The 26,619-nt window shown below is 42.9% G+C and overlaps 1 protein-coding gene across 1 annotated transcript in view; it reads right to left on the minus strand.

Moving 5' to 3' along the window:
- LOC138646122 (uncharacterized) overlaps positions 1-26,619 on the minus strand; it is a 437,282-nt gene that overhangs the window by 69,021 nt on the left and 341,642 nt on the right. The window contains exons 58-62 of the mRNA XM_069735585.1: positions 23,111-23,224; positions 21,129-21,266; positions 4,199-4,360; positions 3,953-4,114; positions 2,519-2,687 (exon numbers count right to left, since the gene is read on the minus strand). Coding sequence (XP_069591686.1) covers positions 2,519-2,687; positions 3,953-4,114; positions 4,199-4,360; positions 21,129-21,266; positions 23,111-23,224 — 745 coding nt within the window. The remainder of the gene's footprint in view (positions 1-2,518; positions 2,688-3,952; positions 4,115-4,198; positions 4,361-21,128; positions 21,267-23,110; positions 23,225-26,619) is intronic.

The raw sequence follows: 26,619 nt of genomic DNA on the forward strand, positions 1-26,619 counted from the left end.
CAGAAATAGAAAGTGCGCCTTATAATCCAGTGCGCCTTATATATGAACCCGACAGTAAAGAGAGAGGTTCATACAGGATCCTTTACCTCTATCGTGGGCGGCAGGGGTCGGCAGCGGCATACCACAGCACACACCATGCTCCTCCCCCCCGTGCGCCTATGAATTTATTCTTCACTTGGGTTTTTACAGTATCCATAAATGGATTGAGCATTACGGCCACCGTAGTCAGGAGCCACACTGAGTGATACTTACAGCTCTGTGCGCAGGATCCTTGCAATATATCTGTGCTTTAGCGTTAACTATACCCACTACCCCAAAAAATGCCTCCTGTTAAGAGACATGCTTATGATGCAGGTTTCAAGCTTAAAGCTATAAGTTATGCAATAGAGCATGGAAATAGGGCAGCTGCAAGAGAATTCAACATTAATGAATCCATGGTGCGTAAGTGGAGAAAACAAGAAGATGCCCTCCGCCAAGTAAAGAAGACCAAACTGAGTTTCCGAGGAAACAAAGCAAGGTGGCCACAGTTGGAGGACAAAATTGAACAGTGGGTTATGGAACAGAGAAACGCAGGTAGAAGCGTCTCCACTGTCTCTATTCGACTCAAAGCCACTGCTTTAGCACGTGACATGGAGATCAAGGACTTTCGAGGAGGTCCTTCATGGTGCTTTCGTTTCATGAAAAGGCGTCATCTCTCCATTCGCACCAGAACTACTGTGTGCCAGCAATTACCAAAGGATTATGAAGAGAAGCTGGCCATTTTCCGCACCTACTGCATAACCAAGATAAATGAAAAGAATATCCAGCCAGAACACATTATTAACATGGATGAGGTTCCCCTCACTTTCGATATCCCCGTAAACCGTACTGTTGAGAAAACAGGGACCAGTACGATATCTATACGTACCACAGGAAATGAGAAGTCATCTTTCACTGTAGTTCTCGCTTGTCAGGCTAATGGCCAGAAACTACCACCCATGGTAATTTTCAAGAGGAAGACTTTGCCTAAAGAAAATTTTCCTGCTGGTGTCATCATTAAGGCTAACCCAAAGGGCTGGATGGATGAGGAGAAGATGAGTGAGTGGCTGAGGGAGGTCTACGTCAAGAGACCGGGTGGCTTTTTTCACAAATCCCCATCCCTATTGGTCTGTGACTCGATGCGCGCCCACGTGACCGATACTGTCAAAGCCCAAGTGAAGAAAACTAATTCGGAGCTTGCTGTCATCCCTGGTGGATTAACCAAAGAGCTCCAGCCGCTAGATATCAGCATCAACAGGTCATTTAAAGTTAAATTGCGAGCTGCATGGGAGCATTGGATGACAGAAGGTGACCACACATTCACCAACACAGGGAGGCAACGCCGTGCGAGTTATGCCACTATGTGCCAGTGGATCGTGGATGCCTGGAAGAATGTATCAGTCTCCAGTGTCATCCGAGCTTTCAGGAAGGCTGGAATCACCACTGAAGAGCCTAGCAGCAGCAACGAGACCGACTCGGATAATGAAGAGGAGGACCCCATGCTTGATTCCGAAATCGCCCAACTGTTCAACTCCGACACTGAAGATGACGGATTTGATGGATTTCTGGTGGAGGAATGAACTGGAATGAACTGAAAAAGTACGGTAAACGTTTTGATTTGCAATTACAGCTGAACCAGTTGCAAGTTATTGTTAAAAAGTGTAATAAATTTTGACTTGCAGTCTGAGCAATTTTAATCGCTGCGCCTTATAATCCAGTGCGCCTTATATATGAAACAAGATTGCTTATAAGGCGCTCATAGAAAGTGCGCCTTATAATCCGGTGCGCCTTATAATCCGGAAAATACGGTATATCAGTTTATGCTTACCACTGAGAATTCTGCCTTTAACAGTTTTCGTATACAGTTGAAAATTACACCCATAACACTTTATGCTTACCACTGAGTATTTTGCCTTGGGGTTGCATATGAAAACCAAAAAACAGTATTCAAAATCTGACCATAAATGTATTAAAGGTGTATGACTCCTGAGTCATATAAAAAGGTTTTGCTTTATTTATTGCATTAGGACAAAACTAATCAAAGTCCATTCCCTGATGTAGGAATCATTGAAATAAAGACAACCTATAGTTAAAATGTTTGATCATATGATTAAAAATGTCATCATTTCTGACATGTTTTGGAACAGTTCTTTCATTCACCCCATACATCCTCATGTCACCTACACCTCAAAAACATCTCTAGAATTCAACCTTTTCTTACTTTTGACTTGTCAAAAACTCTTATTATTGCTCTTGTTCATAAAACTATTTAAACATAAGGGCTGTTATGGCAGAAATTAAATGGAAAATAAAAAAATACATCCTCAAGCAAACATGGAAACATAAGAGGAATCACATATGTAAAAAAAAAAAGATGTTGGGATTGGCAAATCATTTGTAAATGAGGTCCATAAAATCTAAAAGTATCCATGCAAATTATACAAAAGTCACAATTCAATGAAAGAATCCATTATTCATCTCACGTAGTGAAATACTCTACCTGTCATGTGTTGTCCGAATTTCAGCTGAAAGCATCTCTGCTCACTGGAAGCACTCATGGTCCATTTGTCATTGTCATGAAACTTCCCCTCTAGCAGGAGTTGCCGAATGGCAGGAGATGACATGTATTTTCCATTGAAACCAATCTGAACTGCAGATGATGCTTTTAACTAAAATATTCAAGGGTTATCAAAAATTACCAACTTCATAGGGTCCTGTGTCCCTTAATTTTCTCACATTTTATTATACCCTATGCGGTGAAATATGTGTATATATATATATATATGTGTGTAGGGACATATGTCTAGGGTTATATGTGTGACTGGTGATAATGTAACATCTGTCCTGAAGGCAAGTCGCACCTAGGTGTTAATAGGTACTTCCTTGGGAATAGTAGAAATTCTGTCTCCAGATCTCACCAGGGGGTCTAGCTAGGGCCGAAAAGAAAAGCAACATTTGGCACCTTCTAGGTCTTGGAGGAGAGATGCTAAATTGCGGCCTGAGGGAAGCTATCCCTGGGAAGCATCTCACATGTGTCTCCAGAGGAAAATAATATATATTCATTAGTAGAGTGGCCGTGCCCAATCAAACAGACCGCAATTATGATATTAACCTGGGAGGCCGGTCTAGAAACCTGACCTCAGACCAAAGTTGTAAACTTAGGCTGCAGACAGAGATTTGTGTTCACATGATTGGGGCAGCCTGAGAAGCTGATGTGATCCAATCTACAGTACCTTCTTCCTTCCCTCAGGGAGCAGAAAGCAACTACCAGTTAGATAATTTCTGTAAGTTTTCTCCTGTTTATTTTGACATTGTTTGCATAAGTTGTATGTCTTTTTATTATCGTATTTTTATACCTTTTTCTTATTGTAAGCATTGAACTTTTTGCTATTAAAGTATAAAACTATAAAAAGTTGAACCTTGAATGTTCTAAAAGAATCCATAGCCAAATGGTGTGTGAGCCTTATGAGTGATAGACATATTTTTATTAGTATTATTAGTTCCAGGACTCATCGCCTGTGTATTCGATGAGTGGTGGCAGCGCGTATGAGCGGGTGTGTGGCCTGGGTTGGTGTGTGATTTATGCTCCCATTACAGCATAGGACAGAGGTTGAATGCTGGACTGAGAGTGGGGAGATAGATTAACCATTGCAGGCAAAACCCCAAGTCACGTGTGAGAGCAGGCACGTGACGAATAAGTGACACAATAGAGAAGGGATCCGTGACACCCTAAAACTGCACAGAAGGATAATACCAACCATACAATAAACTAGGCTTAACTGGAAACTCCGATAAAATTCCACCAATATCTAAGCAATTTTCACAGGTGTCAAGAAGAACTTGATGGTGGGAACATGGCTATCACTGGAATTTCAAGTAGTTATAGTCTTCTTGTGTTCTTGTGAATGCTACTCCAGTAAACTAATACTCTTACCTGTAAGTTTAGTGAATAATTTTGTGTTGGTCTTTCCCCATGATCATACAAGGCCAAAGCCAACATCGTGTCCTCCTTCTCATCTGGAGAAATGCTTAGCTGAACCTTTGATTGTAGAAGTTTTTCCTTGCCAAGAAGATGGCTTCCAGACAAAACAATTGGCTAAAAATAAGTGCAAAAAGTTTTCTACTAGAAGATAAGAGAATGAAAACATGTACAAATGCACTAATAAAACTGCAGACTTACATGTGGAAGATCACAGACTTCCAGCTTCAGGATGTGGTTCATGGTGTCCATGTAATTCGTGTCTATTTTGGTCAGAACACGCTGTTTGCTACAGCCAAATGCAAAGATGTTTTCAAATGTGGCTTCTAGTTGTAGACTGTCAGGATCCAGTGTGTTATCTCTCTGCAGCAGTGTGAAGAAAAATCAATTATAGAAAATGCCAATACAGTCAACAGTTCTAAAAGAATATTTACATGCTCAAATTAAATGGTTCCTCCTAAATTCAGAAAATGATCTTATATTATGTAAATCCCTAATATTTAGCATGTTTATGGTCCACCATGCTATGGATTTTATTCCACATAAGCACAGGGGGTATATGGAGCAGGTTCAGGAGCGGAGCCTGCACCTGGCAGATGTCAGCTGTGCTGTGCAGCATGCATCTGCTTTGTAACAGCTAGTTCCAATGGCTGCTGTTTATTCATTTCACTATTACTGTCCATCACTGATGGCAGGATTTAAAGGGCAGGGATGCTGATGCACATGTGTAATCATGGGGTTACCATAGCAGTTGGGAGCCTGCTGAAGGGACTGTGGTTGGGATTTATATGAGAGTGTCTATCAAGCTAACTCACCAGGTGATGGTGTACAAGAAGCAATGATTATTATTTGAACTAGTCTAATTAGGGGCGCAGTCAGAAGGACGTATAAATTGGACTGAGATCGGACTGCAATGCACGGACTAGCCGGCGGCTTTCCAGGCCCAAGCATGACAGCTTTATATATTTCTATGCAGCTGTCATACTCAGGTTAGGAGAGTCATGACCAGTCCGAGAATTGCGGTCCGATCTCAGTACGATTTATGTGGCTGTCTGACTGCGCTCTAATAAGTGGTTGTTTCTATTTGATGTTTGAATGTGTTTATGTGTTTTATCAGGTGGAGATTATCATTACAGGGCGACTTGGCACGTGCAGGTTAGTCTAACCTCACCCTCAGCATTAATTCGTAGCTCACTGTCAATATACAATGTACAAAGAAGCTGTGGGGTGGACCAGGTTATACACAGATCAGCAACTGAGCTATGCTAGATTTTCAGCAGAGAAAACTGTGACTTTATCGTGCACTGAGACCTTGGTCCTGTCAAAGGTGCACAGAAGCTGAGCCCTTGGTCCTGTCAAGGCTGCACGCAAGCTGAGCTCTTGGTACTGTCAAGGGTGCATCGAAGCTAAGCCCTTGGTTCTGTCAAGGGTGCACCAAAGCTGAGCTCTTGGTTCTGTCAAGGGTGCACTAAAGCTAAGCCCTTGGTTCTGTCAAGGGTGCACCAAAGCTGAGCTCTTGATTCTGTCAAGGCTGCACCAAAGCTGAGCCCTTGGTCCTGTCAAGGGTGCACCAAAGCTAAGCCCTTGGTCCTGTCCAGGATGCACCAAAGCTGAGCTTTTGGTTCTGTCAAGCGTGCACCAAAGTTGAGCCCCTGGAAGAAGCAGGAGGCGAAACGCGCGTCGGGGTGAGGGGATGCCATCCATGCAAGGTATACACACTCTTTCTGCCAGTTATGTTATAGATGTTTATGCTGGGTTTATTTGGATGGATATTTTTTGGCCACATACATTGGTATTCATGTTTGCTGCCTATACTTAAGCCACTGTGCTATGTATTTTATATGTTTATGTAGGTAGCAACTATATTATAACATTCATGCTTCGGCTTTTTTGTTGCTATACCGCTAATTGTTGGTGTAGCTTGCCATAGTCCTCCATTATATCAGTGTAGATATGTATTCATATTGTCTGGTGACTATTCAGTAATTAATATAGTTACAGCCTTGTAAATTTGGTGTCCCCTGTGTTATGAACAGGTAATTCAGAACCACAATGGACATTGAAGTTCAGAGCACACACAGTGACCTGACAATTACCAAAAACAAAGGACGAGCTCTGAGATGTGGGAACTCTGCTGACCGCAATCCCTAATCCTAACACACCACACTAGAGGTAGCCGTGGATTGCGCCTAACGCTCCCTATGCAACTCGGCACAGCCTGAGAAACTAACTAGCCCTGAAGATAGAAAAATAAGCCTACCTTGCCTCAGAGAAATTCCCCAAAGGAAAAGGCAGCCCCCCACATATAATGACTGTGAGTAAGATGAAAATACAAACACAGAGATGAAATAGATTTAGCAAAGTGAGGCCCGACTTACTGAATAGACCGAGGATAGGAAAGATAGCTTTGCGGTCAACACAAAAACCTACAAACAACCACGCAGAGGGGCAAAAAGACCCTCCGCACCGACTAACGGTACGGAGGTGCTCCCTCTGCGTCTCAGAGCTTCCAGCAAGCAAGAAAAACCAATAAAGCAAACTGGACAGAAAAAATAGCAAGCAAAAATAACACAAGCAAAACTTAGCTTATGCAGGATAGACAGGCCACAGGAACGATACAGGAGGAAGCAAGACCAATACTAGAACATTGACTGGAGGCCAGGATCAAAGCACCAGGTGGAGTTAAATAGAGCAGCACCTAACGACTTAACCTCATCACCTGAGGAAGGAAACTCAGAAGCCGCAGTACCACTCTCATCCACCAAAGGAAGCTCATAGACAGAACCAGCCGAAGTACCACTCTCGACCACAGGAGGGAGCTTGGCCACATTATTCACAACACCCCTGCGGTCTACTTTGCTTTTTTATTGTGTTATTTTAATAGAATTATTTAATAAATATTGGTTTTAATTGTATGGGATCGCTTCTTCTTCCCATATATAATGATATGGGATTAGTGATTAAGGGTACACCAAAGCTAAGCCCTTGGTGCTGTCAATGGTGTACCAAAGGTGAGCTCTTGGTCCTGTCAAGGCTGCACCAATGCTGAGCCCTTGGTTCTGTCAAGGATGCACTGAATCTGAGCCCTTGGTCCTGTCAAGGCTACACTGAAGCTGAGCTCTTGGTCCTGTCAAAGGTGCACAGAAGCTGAACCCTTGGTCTTGTCAAAGCTGCACTGAAGCTGAGCCCTTGGTCCTGTCAAGGCTGCACCAAAGTTGAGCCCTTAGTCATGTCAAGGCTACACCAAAGCTGAGCTTTTGGTTTTGCCAAGGGTGCACCAAAGCTGAGCCCTTGGTCCTGTCAAGGGTGCACCAAAGCTGAGCTCTTGGTGCTGTCAAGGCTGCACCAAAGCTAAGCCTTTGGTCCTGTCAAGGATGCACTGAAGCTGAGCCCTTGGTTCTGTCAAAGGTGCTCCGAAGCTGAACCCTTGGTCCTGTCAAGTCTGCACCGAAGCTGAGCCCTTGGTCCTGTCAAAGCTGCACTGAAGCTGAGCTCTTGGTCTTGTCAAGACTGCACCAAAGCTGAGCTCTTGGTTCTGTCAAGGCTGCAGCAAAGCTGAGCCCTTGGTCCTGTCAAGGCTGCACCAAAGCTGAGAACATGGTGCTGTCAAGGCTGCACCAAAGCTGAGCCCTTGATTCTGTCAAGGATGCACCGAAGCTGAGCCTTTGGTCCTGTCAAGGCTGCACTGAAGCTGAGCCCTTGGTTCTGTCAAGGATGCACCAAAGCTGAGCCTTTGGTCCTGTCAAGGCTGCATCGAAGATGAACCCTTGGCCCTGTCAAGTCTGCACCGCAGCTGAGCCCTTGGTCGTGTCAAGGTTGCACTGAAGCTGAGCCCTGGGTCCTGTGAAGGGTGCACCAAAGCTGAGCCCTTAGTCCTGTCAAAGGTGCGCCAAAGCTACCTCACGTCTATATTTTCTCAGCCACTAAAACATTAAAACATGTAGTACTGGTATGAATGTAATAGTGGCTAATTCTCATATATACCTGTTTAAGTTGTTTAATTTGCATTTTGGGAGTCACGGCTCCCTTTACAAAGCATAGACTGTAATACCGTAAACATCATGATAATATACATGGAGATTCATGCTAAATATTAAATTAAGGAATTACATTATATAATGCTGTTATTGAAATTTCTCCTATTAATAGCCTATTATACAGCAGCTTATGTCTGGCTAAAGAGGTTGTCTGGGCCTGTGATATTGATGACCTATCCGTATATATTAGGGGCCTCACACCCGGCACTCCCATTGATCAACTATTATCAGCGGTGGTTCCTGGGTCAGTACAGAGTCAGAACAGCACAGTTCTGTAGACTGTTTAGTGACCATTGCCGAGATCTGCGGCTCAGGTCTATTCACACTGTACACTGCTAACATCTAGCCAGCACTGGAGCTGGCAACAGCTGAATGGTGGAGTTGCCAGGTGTCGGACCACCACTGATCTGATATTGATGACCTTTCCCATGGATAGGTCATTAATATCTAAGTAGTGGGCAACCCCTTGGAATGCTTATAGAATATTTCAGGAAAGCATTTAACAATGTGCCAGCCTCTGAAAACTTTTCACTCACCAGTTTCATTACCTGCGTTCCTTACAATCAGGCTTCTAGCAGAATATCTTTTAGAGAAGTATTTCAGGATGAGCTAATAAAAGACTATTGGGAAGATTTATGGACGTTATCTAAAAGAACTGTCTTTACTGCCCATAGCAATAGCAATCAATCACAACTCATGCCACCTAATACATTTGGCACATTTTGGGCTCTCTGTGAACAATAATATGAAATCTGTGCCATCTCTGCTACAAATTCTGGTAAACCTGGATTTTCAATTTTGTCCTGTGCCCCTTCCTGCCACGACCCAAAACACTCCTCAGAAAAGAGTCAAAAGTGATGTTAAATTGGGGGGAAAAATCAAAACTTTTGGCTCAAAGTAAGCATGTACCAAGTTATTATTAATATTATTACTTCATTCTTTATGTAGAAAACTGACACAAAAAAGCTTAATAAATGTCCCCAAATTTTGCTCAGAAATGTTTTCTCAGTGTTCGTCGTACGTGTTTTTAACTGACTGCACACAAGCAAATTATTTTCTCTGTGGCTATTCACATGACAGTTCTGATTGTTTGGTTTTTACTGACCGATAGTAATCATTAAAAATGGAGAATGTCCAATTCTAGTCCATGCTGTGGGGTCATTAATATAAGGGGATTTTAGGATTAATATAAAAGAAATTAAAGAGGTTGTTCCCTTTCAGTAAAGTTTCTCCTAAAAGCTCTGTCAGTAGTAAAAAAAAAAAAACTGTGGCTTTGGGACTTTACTTACCCTGCGCGGGTCCAGTGTTGAGTGTCCGCCGATGGTCTGGTGTCTGTTGTTGTCTACAGAACTACAGCCAATAACTAAGCGAAGCCGTTCAAGCTGTCTACTTCAATGTTTGCATACACCTTATCGCATAGAGAGTGCTGCTGTATGCTTTATTCTGTATATATTTACAGTCTTAGGCTACGTTCACATTTGCGTTGTGCGGTGCTGTGTCGGAGACGCAACGCACGACGCAAACAAGAACGCATGCAAAACGCATCATTTTGTGACGCATGCGTCCTTTTTTGGCATGATTTTGGACGCAAAAAAAATCCAACTTGCTGCGTCCTGTGCGCCCTGACGCTTGCGCCAAAAAAGATGCATGCGTCACAAAACGCAAGACAACGCATGTCCATGCGCCCCCATGTTAAATATAGGGGCGCATGACGCATGCGTCGCCGCGGCTGCGCCCGACGCAGCCCCGCAAAACGCTAATGTGAACGTAGCCTTAGCAGCTTGCACCTGTTCACACTTGCTTCATTCTGTTTGGAGGTGCTGGACAGTTTTTTTTAATTTCTTTGTCGAACCTCTTGAATTCTTTCACAATAATCAAAATAATGCAAGTCTGCTCCATACACAACACCCCATCTCTAAAATCAGTTCCTGCTCTGCAGATATTGTCTGGATAAATAATTTACCACTGAACATTTTGCAATCTGAGGACAATGTAACTTGAAGGATCCCTGTATAGCTCACTGCCCTGAAAAAAGGAACATATTATCATGTTTTATACTTGATTGTTGAAAAACACAAAAATATTTGGAAAAACACTTTGTAACAATACCTAGAAAACTCGGCTGATTCAGATCTAGAAGACCCAATGTCCGTGGGAACAGGTTGAAACATAAACCAAGGTGTTAGTCTATGAAAATACTATTTTCAATAACTGAATTGAGGAGTGCAAATAGATGTCAAACTGTCCTCAGGGTTTGGCTGACTTCATTGAGGTTAACAACGTGACACCGCTTTCTGGCACAAAAGGCCTCTTTGTTAAAAGTAAAACACCACTTCCTATGAAACACCACACCTCTTCTGCAGAACTTTATCTTCCCCACGTTCAATTATATAGAACTTGAGCTAAGATACTTAACACGGAAACATTATCCATCACTCATAGTTTTATGTGGAAGCACCAAAAACAATAATGTGGCACTATAACGTATAACGTAACACAACCACAAAGTACATACAGAATGTAAACCTTTCCTCGATACAACTAATCAGAAAAATAACCAAAAACAAAAACATATATTTATATAAATACATATACACACAAACACCATATGGTATTGCATGCTTTATATATGCATATAATATACAGTATACATATATATATATATATACATATATATATATATATATATATGCATATATATATATATATATGTATATACAGTGGGGCAAAAAAGTATTTAGTCAGTCAGCAATAGTGCAAGTTCCACCACCTAAAAAGATGAGAGGCGTCTGTAATTTACATCATAGGTAGACCTCAACTATGGGAGACAAACTGAGAAAAAAAAATCCAGAAAATCACATTGTATGTTTTTTTAACATTTTATTTGCATATTATGGTGGAAAATAAGTATTTGGTCAGAAACAAAATTTCATCTCAATACTTTGTAATATATCCTTTGTTGGCAATGACAGAGGTCAAACGTTTTCTGTAAGTCTTCACAAGGTTGCCACACACTGTTGTTGGTATGTTGGCCCATTCCTCCATGCAGATCTCCTCTAGAGCAGTGATGTTTTTGGCTTTTCACTTGGCAACACGGACTTTCAACTCCCTCCAAAGGTTTTCTATAGGGTTGAGATCTGGAGACTGGCTAGGCCACTCCAGGACCTTGAAATGCTTCTTACGAAGCCACTCCTTCGTTGCCCTGGCGGTGTGCTTTGAATCATTGTCATGTTGAAAGACCCAGCCACGTTTCATCTTCAATGCCCTTGCTGATGGAAGGAGGTTTGCACTCAAAATCTCACGATACATGGCCCCATTCATTCTTTCATGTACCCGGATCAGTCGTCCTGGCCCCTTTGCAGAGAAACAGCCCCAAAGCATGATGTTTCCACCACCATGCTTTACAGTAGGTATGGTGTTTGATGGATGCAACTCAGTATTCTTTTTCCTCCAAACACGACAAGTTGTGTTTCTACCAAACAGTTCCAGTTTGGTTTCATCAGACCATAGGACATTCTCCCAAAACTCCTCTGGATCATCCAAATGCTCTCTAGCAAACTTCAGACGGGCCCGGACATGTACTGGCTTAAGCATTGGGACACGTCTGGCACTGCAGGATCTGAGTCCATGGTGGCGTAGTGTGTTACTTATGGTAGGCCTTGTTACATTGGTCCCAGCTCTCTGCAGTTCATTCACTAGGTCCCCCCGCATGGTTCTGGGATTTTTGCTCACCGTTCTTGTGATCATTCTGACCCCACGGGGTGGGATTTTGCGTGGAGCCCCAGATCGAGGGAGATTATCAGTGGTCTTGTATGTCTTCCATTTTCTAATTATTGCTCCCACTGTTGATTTCTTCACTCCAAGCTGGTTGGCTATTGCAGATTCAGTCTTCCCAGCCTGGTGCAGGGCTACAATTTTGTTTCTGGTGTCCTTTGACAGCTCTTTGGTCTTCACCATAGTGGAGTTTGGAGTCAGACTGTTTGAGGGTGTGCACAGGTGTCTTTTTATACTGATAACAAGTTTAAACAGGTGCCATTACTACAGGTAATGAGTGGAGGAAAGAGGAGACTCTTAAAGAAGAAGTTACAGGTCTGTGAGAGCCAGAAATCCTGATTGTTTGTTTCTGACCAAATACTTATTTTCCACCATAATATGCAAATAAATTGTTAAAAAAACAGACAATGTGATTTTCTGGATTTTTATTTCTCAGTTTGTCTCCCATAGTTGAGGTCTACCTATGATGTAAATTACAGACGCCTCTCATCTTTTTAAGTGGTGGAACTTGCACTATTGCTGACTGACTAAATACTTTTTTGCCCCACTGTATATATATATGTATATATATATATATATATATATATATATATATGTATATATATATATATATATATATATATATGTATATATATATATATATATATACAGTGCCTTGCGAAAGTATTCGGCTCCCTGGAACTTTCCAACCTTTTCCCACATATCATGCTTCAAACATAAAGACACCAAATGTAAATTTTTGGCGAAGAATCAACAACAAGTGGAACACAAATGTGGAGTTGAACAAAATTTATTGGTTATTTTAAATTTTTGTGGAAATTCAAAAACTGAAAAGTGGGGTGTGCAATATTATTCGACCCCTTTACTTTCAGTGCAGCAAACTCACTCCAGTTCATGGTGGATCTCTGAATGAGCCAATGTTGTCCTAAATGCCTAATGATGATATAAATATAATCCACCTATGTGTAATCAAGTCTCTGTATAAATGCACCTGCTCTGTGATAGTCTCAGGGTTCTGTTTGAAGCACAGAGAGCATCATGAAGACCAAGGAACACAACAGGCAGGTCTGTGATACTGTTGTGGAGAAGTTTAAAGCCGGATTTGGATACAAAATGATTTCCAAAACTTTAAACATTCCAAGGAGCACTGTGCAAGCGATCATATTGAAATGGAAGGAGTATCATACTACTGCAAATCTACCAAGACCCGCCATCCCTCTAAATTTTCATCTCAAACAAGGAGAAGACTGATCAGAAATGCAGCCAAGAGGCCCATGATCACTCTGGATGAACTGCAGAGATCTACAGCTGAGGTGGGACAGTCTGTCCATAGGACAACAATCAGTCGTACACTGCACAAATCTGGCCTTTATGGAAAAGTGGCAAGAAGAAAGCCATTTCTAAAAGATATCCATAAAAAGTGTTGTTTAAAGTTTGCAACAAGCCACCTGGGAGACACAACAAACATGTGGAAGAAGGTGCTCTGGTCAGGTGAAACCAAAATCGAACTTTTTGGCAACAATGCCAAACGATATGTTTGGCGTAAAGGCAACACAGCTCATCACCCTGAACACACCATACCCACTGTCAAACATGGTGGTGGCAACATCATGGTTTGGGCTTGCTTTTCTTCAGCAGGGACAGGGAAGATGGTTAAAATTGATGGGAAGATGGATGGAGCCAAATACAGGACCATTCTTGAAGAAAACCTGTTGGAGTTAGCAAAAGACCTGAGACTGGGACGGAGATTTGTCTTCCAACAAGACAATAATCCCAAACATAAAGCAAAATCTACAATGGAATGGTTCACAAATAAACGTATCCAGGTGTTAGAATGGCCAAGTCACAGTCCAGACCTCAATCCAATCGAGAATCTGTGGAAAGAGCTGAAAACTGCTGTTCACAAATGATCTCCATCAAACCTCACTGAGCTCGAGCTGTTTGCCAAGGAAGAATGGGCAAGAATTTCAGTCTCTCGTTGTACAAAACTGATAGAGACATACCCCAAGCGACATGCAGCTGTAATCGCAGGAAAAGGTGGCGCAACAAAGTATTAAGTTAAAGGGGCCGTAGCAACGGTCAAACGGAGAGATACAGGAGGCACAGAATCAGACGGCAACACTCAGAAACGTAAACAGACCGGATCATACACAAGCGAGCATTCAAGAGCAAACCGTATGCACAGATACCCGGGGTCAGTAACTCAGCCAAGGACAAAAGTATCACTGACAACGCACAGAGCCCAAAAGAGGCAATTTAATGCCCTTCCACAGCCAGAGAGAGGCCAACAGCATTAACCCCTGAAGCACTAGACAACATCTTCAATACAGACCATGACACTATTGCACCAACAGTTGTCTCCTTCTCACACAACGTCTTACTTATGGCTTTGTAGCCCATTCCAGCTTTGTGTAGGTCTATGATCTTGTCCCTGACGTCCTTACAAAGCTCTTTGGTCTTGCCCATGTTGTAGAGGTTAGAGTCTGACTGACTGATTGAGTCTGGACAGGAGTTTTTATAAAGGTGACTATGTAAGACAGCTGTCTTTAATGCAGGTAACAAATTGATTAGAAGCATCTAACTGGTCTGTAGGAGCAACAACTCTTAATGGTTGGTAGGGGATCAAATACTTATTTCTCACTGCAAAATGCAAATAAATTTATATAATTTATACAATTTGATTTTCTGGAATTTATTTTTGATATTCTATCTCTCAATGTTAATTAATCTACCCTTAACCCCTTTACCCGCAAGGGTGGTTTGCACGTTATGGACCGGGCCAATTTTTACAATTCTGACCACTGTCCCTTTATGAGGTTATAACTCTGGAATGCTTCAATGGATCCCAGTGATTCTGACATTGTTTTCTCGAGACATATTGTACTTCATGATAGTGGTAAAAATTCTTTGATTGTACCTGCGTTTATTTGTGAAAAAAATGGAAATTTGGCGAAAATTATGAAAATTTCACAATTTTCCAAATTTGAATTTTTATGCAATTAAATCACAGAGATATGTCACACACAATACTTAATAAGTAACATTTCCCACATGTCTACTTTACATCAGCACAATTTTGGAACCAAAATTTTTTTTTGTTAGGGAGTTATAAGGGTTAAAAGTTGACCAGCAATTTCTCATTTTTACAACACCACTTTTTTTTTAGGGACCGCATCTCATTTGAAGTCATTTTGAGGGGTCTATATGATAGAAAATACCCAAGTGTGACACCATTCTAAAAACTGCACCCCTCAAGGTGCTCAAAACCATATTCAAGAAGTTTATTAACCCTTCTGGTGCTTCACAGGAATTTTTGGAATGTTTAAATAAAAATGAACATTTAACTTTTTTTCACAAAAAATTTACTTCAGCTCCAATTTGTTTTATTTTACCAAGGGTAAGAGGAGAAATTGGACCCCCAAAGTTGTTGTACAATTTGTTCTGAGTACGCTGATACTCCATATGTGGGGGTAAACCACTGTTTGGGCGCATGGGAGAGCTCTGAAGGGAAGGAGCGCCGTTTGACTTTTCAATGCAAAATTGACAGGAATTGAGATGGGACACCATGTTGCGTTTGGCGAGCCCCTGATGTGCCTAAACATTGAAACCCCCACAAGTGACACCATTTTGGAAAGTAGACCCCCTAAGGAATTTATCTAGAGGTGTGGTGAGCACTTTGACCCACCAAGTGCTTCACAGAAGTTTATAATGCAGAACCGTAAAAATAAAAAATCATATTTTTTCACAAAAATTATCTTTTCGCCCCCAATTTTTTATTTTCCCAAGGGTAAGAGAAGAAATTGGACCCCAAAAGTTGTTGTACAATTTGTCCTGAGTACGCTGATACCCCATATGTGGGAGTAAACCACTGTTTGGGCGCATGGGAGAGCTCGGAAGGGAAGGAGCGCCGTTTGACTTTTCAATGCAAAATTGACAGGAATTGAGATGGGACGCCATGTTGCGTTTGGAGAGCCACTGATGTGCCTAAACATTGAAACCCCCCACAAGTGACACCATTTTGGAAAGTAGACCCCCCAAGGAACTTATCTAGAGGTGTAGTGAGCACTTTGACCCACCAAGTGCTTCACAGAAGTTTATAATGCAGAACCTTAAAAATAAAAAATCTTATTTTTTCACAAAAATTATCTTTTCGCCCCCAATTTTTTATTTTCCCAAGGGTAAGAGAAGAAATTGGACCCCAAAAGTTGTTGTATAATTTGTCCTGAGTACGCTGATACCCCACATGTGGGGATAAACCACTGTTTGGGCGCATGGGAGAGCTCGGAAGGGAAGGAGCGCCGTTTGACTTTTCAATGCAAAATTGACAGGAATTGAGATGGGACGCCATGTTGCGTTTGGAGAGCCACTGATGTACCTAAACAGTAGAAACCCCCCACAAGTGACACCATTTTGGAAACTAGACACCCTAAGGAACTCATCTAGATGTGTTCTTAGAGCTTTAAACCCCCAAGTGTTTCACTACAGTTTGTAATGCAGAGCCGTGAAAATAATAAAAAAAAACTTTCCCCCAAAAATTATTTTTTAGCCCCCAGTTTTGTATTTTCCCGAGGGTAAGAGGAGAAATTCGGCCCCAAAAGTTGTTGTCCAATTTGTCCTGAGTACGCTGATACCCCATATGTGGGGGGAACCACTATTTGGGCGCATGGGAGGGCTCGGAAGGGAAGGAGTGCCATTTGGAATGCAGACTTAGATGGAATAGTCTGCAGGCGTCACATTGTGTTTGCAGAGCCCCTACTGTACCTAAACAGTAGAAACCCCCCACAAGTGACCCCATATTGGAAACTAGACCCCCAGGGAACTCATCTAGATGAGTTGTGAGAACTTTGAACCCCCAAGTGTTTCACTACAGTTTATAACGCAGAGCCGTGAAAATAAAAAATCTTTTTTTTTCCCACAAAAATTATTTTTTAGCCCCTAGTTTTGTATTTTCCCAAGGGTAACAGGAGAAATTGGACCCCAAAGTTGAGTTGTTGTCCTATTTGTCCTGAGTACGCTGATACCCCATATGCTGGGGTAAACCCCTGTTTGGGCACATAGGAGAGCTCGGAAGGGAAGGAGCACTGTTTTACTTTTTCAACGCAGAATTGGCTGGAATTGAGATCGGACGCCATGTCGTGTTTGGAGAGCCCCTGATGTGCCTAAGCAGTGAAAACCTCCCAATTATAACTGAAACCCTAATCCAAACACACCCCTAACCCTAATTCCAACGGTAACCCTAACCACACCCCTAACCCTAATCCCAACCCTATTCCCAACTGTAAATGTAATCTAAACCCTAACCCTAACTTTAGCCCCAACCCTAACTGTAGCCCCAACCCTAACCCTAGCCCTAACCCTGGCCCTAACCCTAGCCCTAACCCTAGCCCTAACCCTAGCCCTAATGGGAAAATGGAAATAAATACATTTTTTTAATTTTTCCCTAACTAAGGGGGTGATGAAGGGGGGTTTGATTTACTTTTATAGCAAGTTTTTTAGCGGATTTTTATGATTGGCAGCCGTCACACACTGAAAGACGCTTTTTATTGCAAAAAATATTTTTTGCGTTACCACATTTTGAGAGCTATAATTTTTCCATATTTTGGTCCACAGAGTCATGTGAGGTCTTGTTTTTTGCGGGATGAGTTGACGTTTTTATTGGTAACATTTTCGGGCACGTGACATTTTTTGATTGCTTTTTATTCCGATTTTTGTGAGGAAGAATGACCAAAAACCAGCTATTCATGAATTTCTTTTGGGGGAGGCGTTTATACCGTTCCGCCTTTGGTAAAATTGATAAAGCAGTTTTATTCTTCGGGTCAGTACGATTACAGTGACACCTCATTTATATCGGCGGTATGATAATAAAGCGTTTTTTGCCTCTTTTTTTTTTTTCTTACGGTGTTTACTGAAGTGGTTAACTAGTGGGCCAGTTTTATAGGTCGGGTCGTTACGGACGCGGCGATACTAAATATGTGCACTTTTATTGTTTTTGTTTTTTATTTAGATGAAGAAATGTATTTATGGGAATAATATATATATTTTTTTTCATTATTTAGGAATATTTATTTATTTTTATTTTTTTACACATTTGGAAAAATTTTTTTTAACTTTTTTATTTCGTCCCAGGGGGGGACATCACAGATCATGATCAATGATCTGACAGTTTGCATAGCACTCTGTCAGATCACTGATCTGACTTACAGTGCTGCAGGCTTCACAGTGCCTGCTCTGAGCAGGCTCTGTGAAGCCACCTCCCTCCCTGCAGGACCCAGATCCGCGGCCATCTTGGATCCGGGCCTGGAGCAGGCAGGGAGGGAGGTAAGACCCTCGCAGCAACGCGATCACATCGCGTTGCTGCGGGGGGCTCAGGGAAACCCGCAGGGAGCCCCCTCCCTGCGCCATGCTTCCCTGTGCCGCCGGCACATCGCGATCATCTTTGATCGCGGTGTGTCGGGGGTAAATGTGCCGGGGGCGGTCCGTGACCGCTCCTGGCACATAGTGCTGGATGTCAGCTGCGATAAGCGGCGCTGAGCGTGAGCGCTGCCGATCGCATATGACGTACTATTCCGTCCATGGGAATTAAGGCACACTCCACATGGACGGAATAGTACGTCTAATGGCAGAAAGGGGTTAAAATTATAGACTGTTCATGTCTTTGTCAGTGGGCAGACTCACAAAATCAGCAAGGGATCAATTACTTATTTCCCACACTGTAGATGACCAGAATAGTGATGTTGATGATGGTATCATCAGCACTAACCATTTTAGTAGCCATTTCAAAACTGTGCAGAAGGGTGCAGAGGTCCCTTATCAGTGCCCACTCCGCAAGCTTGATTTTCCCCACGTCCATACAACGTTACCCTAGGCTATGCAAAAGGAAATACTGCACCAGGGCTTGTCACTGCTGCCACAGTCACTGCAACATGTGCAGAGTGGAATTTCACTGTGTCGGAACATTGCAAATCAAACATCTAACCAGTAACCCGAAAAACCTCTGCCGCGATGCAAGTCCATGACCGGCTTTCTGCAGCAGCACATCCAGGCAGAGATAGTGGTGGAGAAATTGCTGTACCACCAGGTTGAGGATGTGAGCCATGCAAGGCACAGTCTTTCTTGGAGACAGCCATTGCTCTGACTCAGCCTGTATAGCTGTCCATAGCTCTTGAGAGCATATTAATTTGAACACTGCCTGATTGCGGTAAGCCATGGCTGTGCAGTACAGAGGTGGGTGGAATTCTATCTGCACTGTTGGAACGCATGTCTGATTAAGGGAGAGGTTGAGGGCACAAGTGGAGGCCCTAGAGGAGGTGGAGGATCCAGAAGCAGTGGAGATACTGTTAGATACAGAGGTTTCTCCTGTAAGCCTTGGGGGTACTCCGGTTTCCTCCCACACTCCAAAGACATACTGATAGGGAATTTAGATTGTGAGCCCCGACAGCCATGATGATGTGTGCAAACTGTAAAGCGCTACGGAATATGTTGGCGCTATATAAAATTAAAGATTATTATTTATTACTATTATTATTATGACCACAACTGCGGGACCAGGGCTGGCTGCTGTGCTGAGAGAGGGTGGAGTACAGAGAACAGGACAAACTGCTGGACTGTGAGTAAGGTACAGGTGCAGATGCTATGATGGATTGAGAAAAATGTGTTGTGCCAGGTGGCACAAATACAGAAGTCATGTCCACTTCCATAACAGCTGATGTGCTCTCACTCACCCTGACTGTAGTGGTAAAGATGAGCAGTTTCTGTGGCCAGAGACGTGTGTGAGAAGACTTGGTATGCTGACAGATGAGGAGGAAGCAGCAGATGTGGTTGATGGGACGGCCAGTGGTTTGGCGAGGCACGCTAGTCTGCATTTTAGCGCAATGAGACTCCCACAATAAGGCATGTTGATCATGCATGTGCTGGTTCATGGATGTAGTAGTCAAATCATTGCAATTTTTGCCTCTACTAAGTTTGTTTTGCAAATTTGGCAGATAACGTGAGATGGATTATCCTTTGGGCCTCAAAAAAGGCCCGGGTTAGGCAACCCTTGCCACGCCTGTGAACTGCACACTCGTGACTGGTGATGGCAACAGCCAGAGTTGGGGCTAAGGATGCAGTGTTTGTTGTGGTTGCATCACTTCGTGTCTGTGTGGGAAGCCACAGTGTAACCTCTTTGTCTTTCTCCTCTTCCACCTCCTCCATTGAGCTACTCAGTAGTATACCTCTGGATTAACACAAAGTGGGATCTACAACCTCATCATCATCCTCTCTGTTGTCACACTCCTCACCCTGAGAATCACCCTCCTCCTCTTCCTTACTTGACAAATAACAGTACAGTCTGCGAGCGCCTCTGGTATCTGAGTCTCATCAGGATCACCTCCACCCCAGGTGGTTAATCTCTTGTGATGAAAGTCTGAATTCTGATCTGACCCTATTTCGTCCAGCCCCAGATCAACATGAAAAAACTTTGGGCGTTGGTGCAGATGCTTTCCTCCTCAGGATTCTGTGCATCTTTGGAGCAGACCTCTGATGCCCATGGAATAGAATGTGTGAACAGCTCTGCAGAATGGCCTATCTGTAGTTCCCCACAGTTCCCCACAGTGAGTTGGGCATTTGGAAATTTTTGACACGGGGGAAACAAGGGTGATTGGGGTGCCACCTCTGAGGATTGTACTGTGTGTGATGTTAAGGTGGAGGAGGAGAGGCCACTTGATACAGTGCTTGCCATTCACTGGAGCACATGTTCTTTCTGAGCCTCATCGACAAAGCATACCGCTGTGCAGCTGTCAAGGAAAGGGAGTTGAGTGGCCAATCCAGTAATAGATGTTGTGAGTGGTCTTTGGATAGGACAAGATGGTGTTTGTTCAGTTGAACTTTCATTAACATTAACACCTAGCCCACGTACACATCGAACACCAAACCTATTCCCCTTTCCACCGCAACCTCGATTTTTCCCACTTTTTTCTGTTTGACAACCCTAGACCCACAGCTGTCAGTCACCTGTCACTAAATGTACAATCGCTATTTATTTTCTTAGATAGTGTGCCTGAACAACACTGTTATACCTATCGATTTTTAAGTGGAAATCTTGCCTTCAGATTTGTCACTGAAACACAGTTTTATTACAAATTATTTGGATTAGCTAATTTGGATTTTGTGTTTATGGTTTTGTTTTGATACTGAGCAACCAGTGGAAATAAACGTTACATTGTTTTGACCCAAGAATCCAGTGCCTGCGTGAATACTACCTAATGCCTACCGGAGAGAATGAATATCTATATCTATATATGTATATATATATTTACATACACACTTGCAATATAATTTACCTTATTTACCTTATACAATACACTTTGTGCAATTTTTTTGTCATTCCATTTCAATTTCCCAATTTCCTGAACCATATTTGCTGTTTTCTCCAAATACCCACATAAGTGAAGGTTTCTGGTGGTCAAGATGTGTTGCATCTGTAGCGAAGAGTACATGATATGAATTATTACTTGAAATTCTGCAACATTTAGAATTATCAGGAGCTGCCATTAAAATTAACTATTTAAAGGGGGTCTATAAGCAGTTTTGACCCCGCAAAGACACATAAAGTTATTAAAACACACTTTATTGTATGTTTTTATAAGCAAGATTGAGATGGAGACATTTTAATCCCTCTCGGGTCACAACTGGAAATGCACCCAAGGTGGTCCTTTCATGTGTAGTGCCCCAAACTCTCTGCCCTTAACCACTATTCTGCTCTAATTGATGGTGCTAGTGGTCTTCTGGTTGTCAATATCTTCTTCAGATGATTATATTATTTTGCTTGAGCTGCTGCTAATTGCATTCAGAGATATGCTTAACAGAGATACACAAGTTATGAGAACCTGTAGACTGCATATGTTCATTAAATTCTATGGGGGTGTTCTTACACCCGCTTTCTGGATTGTGAGGGAACAGTAGTTGTGACCATCACCTATTGTGACAGTGTGATCCTGTGTTATCTACACATAGACATTATATCTTTGAAATCCTTCAAACAGCAAGATTTGACACATTATGAGACATTATATTCTCCCCTAGGAGAAAACATTACTTCATATATGTAAAGATTGGTCATATAGTTGTGGACCACAGTGGATCAGTGGTTAGCATTGTTGTTTTGCATCTCTGGGGTCCTGGGTTCAAATCCACCAAGGATAACATCTGAAAGATGTTTGTTTGTTCTCCCAATGTGTCCGGTGACCTGTCACTACCACTAGGGGGCACCCTGGCTCACCCTATTCCCTGGAATACTTCTGAAGGTGAAGATGCGGGGGCCACCACCCTTGCCTTGTCTCCTGAATTAGCCCTCTGTTTGTTCTCTTCCCAGACCCAGGGAAGAGGGGCGCTACTGTGCATCGCAGTACACCAACCTGACGAACAAGGCAACACAAACAAGGGTAGCTGAAAATACCAGGAATACAAATATTCACTCACATGTACCTGAAGAATGCACCAGGGAGCGGAGGACAGGGGAAAAAACAAAGTAAGAGGAGGGAAAGGAATTATCACACTTACAAACCCACACAACAGTCACAGATAATTCCTCCAAACTCCTTCTCATGTAAACACCTCTCCTCCCAGCCATGCAGCATAAGCTAGCTCTGACATGAGTTTGAATCAGGACCCAAATTATATAGGGGATAGGAGTGGCTAACCGAATTCAGCTGAGAGCTCAGACTCCCAGAGTTTCCAACATGGCCGATTAACCCCTGTTCTGCCAAAAGAAATAAACACCATTTAAAAAGAAGGTGAAGTGCTTCTCTTCAGCGCAGGAGTAGGAGCAATCAGACTCTGTGGTTTTCTGGCTCCTTTCTGTTGCGGTAACCCCGTGACACCATGATTGTGTAGGTTTCCTTTAGGTACACTGGTTCCCTTGCTCTAATTTAATAAGGATCCATGTGCTTCTCTCATAAATAAAGATGTATCAACAGGAAGTCAGGGCTGCGGCTGGTCTCTGACTTCCTCTGGACATTAGATTTGTCCAAAGGCGGGAACGGTGATTCCAACGCTGATTGGATGCAGAGCTCACGTGGCGTAACATCCTCAGAGGATCCCCAGGAACACGAGTGCCTACTCAGATGGAACAGCGCCGGCACGGGAAGTGAGTATAGGTGCTTCTACTTTAACAAGGACAAATAAGATGATTGAGAAGGGGTTGTCCTAGTAGACGACAACTCCTTTAACTCTCTAAGTCTTTGTATGCATATCAAGGTCAGGCAAATTCTTGAAAAATTATTTTTTTTACAAAAAAACATTTTTGTGATCACATAGTTCATACCTGACCTGGTAAAATGTCCACACAGCCATTCCATACACTGGAGAAATTAGATACTTTGTCCTCTAGGATTACTGTGATATTGAAAGGAAGGCCTTTATTCCAAGCGACATGTGTCTACAACATATAAGTGTGGGGACAAGGGGAAATTAATTGTAAACAACATTCAATTATTGCCTTTTATTTAAATTGGAATCTGTCACCACCAGGTCTTTATTATTTCGTCTGAGAGCTGCATAATGTAGGGGCAGAGACTATGATTCCAGCAATGTGTCATTCACTGGGCTGCTTGCTGCAGTTTTGATAAAATCCCTGTTTTCTCTGATGCAGATGTAGCTGTTCTCTGAATGCTGAGCGCTGTATAACCCCACCCACACCTCTGATTGGAAGCTTTCTGTGTACACTGTGCATAGGCAGAAAGGTGCCAATAAGTGGTGGAGGCGGGGTTATACATAACTCATGAACATGGAGGAATACCTGGCAGGAAGTTTACTAGTCCTCTAGTGATAATCTCCTGCTGATAAAACAGTGATTTTATCAAAACTACAATAAGAATCCCAGTAAGTGACACATCGCAGCAAACAGGGTCTCTGTCTCTAGATCAGGATGTTCTCAGATTAGTTGTAAAAACTATGGGGACAGATTCCCTTTAAATATGACTAAGTACACTGTGGTTGAAATCAATCATTATATGTCACTGATTGAAGACAATGTAGTTTCGGTCCAAGTGTGATCTGTCATAAAAAGCATCGTACTCCGGCCAATGTTATCACGTGTGATTTTCCTCCAATATTCGGATGGCACTCGCCCATTCATGTCTATGCGTCAGTGGAAAACATTGGACAGCACTCGGATGACATCTGAGTGAGGTCCATTTTTCACAGACTGAACGGAGAATATCGTGAAATTTTTTTATCTTTTTATTCCTCCACATCAGAGAAAAATGGATCCCACCCTGATTAAACTCTGATGGAGAACATACGGTCGTCTGCACCTGCCTTTAATGTTGAACCTGCAGTCCAAACTGTGGACAGTAGGCCCTAGAGCAGGAGGAGCAGATGGATATAACCACTGTGCGCAAATCATTTAGTATAAATTCTAATGTATTGCTCACAATCCTTGCTCATTTAGGGCGTAGATATCCAGCGGGCGGTCCTATGTACGTTCTTAGAGCGCGAGTCATTGAGTGACACCGCCTACTGGACTCCTAAGCATAGAAAGATCACAGATTTAAATCAATAGCTTACAAGGTATGCTGAATCTTGTTACAGAGATTTATTAATCTGCTCAGCTTGTCTGTTCTATAACATGATGCTGGCAGTTTGGACAGTCTTGTTATGTGAGAGGTCATTTTTAGTGTTGGCATGCTTGGCACTGCTCCATACCCTATTGAGCATTTGATCGAGTACCGAGCAGTGCGAGTATGGTGTGGCGCTCGAGTGCTCAGGTCCCTGTAATAAGCTCATTTGAATCTGAGCTGAGAGCGCCGCAGTGAAGCCGGGAATTGCCCTGCTGGGAGTCTCTGTGAGCTCACTCTCTCTCATCCACATCAGTCAAATCATATGTACACAGCCCCCTCCAGAGACCCTGTCACAGCAGCACAGAGGATGTCAGGAGAGCCAGCCACATCAGAGCAAAGGCTCTCCTGACATCCTCTGTGCTGCTGTGACAAGGTCTCCTGACATCCTCAGTACTGCTGTGACATGGTCTCTGGACGGGGCTGTGTACATATGATTGGTTGATGTAGATGAGAGAGAACTCACAAATAGTACAGGTCCTTCTCAAAAAATTAGCATATAGTGTTAAATTTCATTATTTACCATAATGTAATGATTACAATTAAACTTTCATATATTATAGATTCATTATCCACCAACTGAAATTTGTCAGGTCTTTTATTGTTTTAATACTGATGATTTTGGCATACAACTCCTGATAACCCAAAAAACCTGTCTCAATAAATTAGCATATTTCACCCATCCAATCAAATAAAAGTGTTTTTTAATAACAAACAAAAAAACCATCAAATAATAATGTTCAGTTATGCACTCAATACTTGGTCGGGAATCCTTTGGCAGAAATGACTGCTTCAATGCGGCGTGGCATGGAGGCAATCAGCCTGTGACACTGCTGAGATGTTATGGGAGCCCAGGATGCTTCAATAGCGGCCTTAAGCTCATCCAGAGTGTTGGGTCTTGCGTCTCTCAACTTTCCCTTCACAATATCCCACAGATTCTCCATGGGGTTCAGGTCAGGAGAGTTGGCAGGCCAATTGAGCACAGTAATACCATGGTCAGTAAACCATTTACCAGTGGTTTTGGCACTGTGAGCAGGTGCCAGGTCGTGCTGAAAAATGAAATCTTCATCTCCATAAAGCATTTCAGCCGATGGAAGCATGAAGTGCTCCAAAATCTCCTGATAGCTAGCTGCATTGACCCTGCCCTTGATGAAACACAGTGGACCAACACCAGCAGCTGACATGGCACCCCACACCATCACTGACTGTGGGTACTTGACACTGGACTTCAGGCATTTTGGCATTTCCTTCTCCCCAGTCTTCCTCCAGACTCTGGCACCTTGATTTCCGAATGACATGCAAAATTTGCTTTCATCAGAAAAAAGTACTTGGGACCACTTAGCAACAGTCCAGTGCTGCTTCTCTGTAGCCCAGGTCAGGCGCCTCTGCCGCTGTTTATGGTTCAAAAGTGGCTTTACCTGGGGAATGCGGCACCTGTAGCCCATTTCCTGCACACGCCTGTGCACGGTGGCTCTGGATGTTTCCACACCAGACTCAGTCCACTGCTTCCTCAGGTTCCCCAAGGTCTGGAATCGGTCCTTCTCCACAATCTTCCTCAGGGTCCGGTCTCCTCTTCTCGTTGTACAGCGTTTTCTGCCACATTGTTTCCTTCCAACAGACTTACCATTGAGATGCCTTGATACAGCACTCTGGGAACAGCCTATTTGTTGAGAAATTTCTTTCTGGGTCTTAAGGTACCTTCACACATAACGATATTGTTAACAATATCGTTGCTATTTGTGACGTAGCAACGATATCGTTAATGAAATCGTTATGTGTGACAGCGACCAACGATCAGGCCCCTGCTGGGAGATCGTTGGTCGCTGAGGAAAGTCCAGAACTTTATTTCGTCGCTGGACTCCCTGGAGACATCGCTGGATCGGCGTGTGTGACACCGATCCAGCGATGTCTTCACTGGTAACCAGGGTAAACATCGGGTAACTAAGCGCAGGGCCGCGCTTAGTAACCCGATGTTTACCCTGGTTACCATGCTAAAAGTAAAAAAAAACAAACACTAGATACTTACCTACCGCTGTCTGTCCTCCAGCGCTGCGCTCTGCACTCCTCCTGTACTGGCTGTGAGCCGGAAAGCAGAGCGGTGACGTCACCGCTCTGCTTTCCGGCTCCCAGACAGTACAAGAGGAGAGCAGAGAAGCAGAGCGCAGCGCTGGAGGACAGACGGCTGTAGGTAAGTATCTAGTGTTTTTTTTTTTTA

This window comes from Ranitomeya imitator, chromosome 7 (assembly GCF_032444005.1).
Source record: "Ranitomeya imitator isolate aRanImi1 chromosome 7, aRanImi1.pri, whole genome shotgun sequence".
In the NCBI taxonomy this organism is placed as follows: Eukaryota; Metazoa; Chordata; class Amphibia; order Anura; family Dendrobatidae; genus Ranitomeya; species Ranitomeya imitator.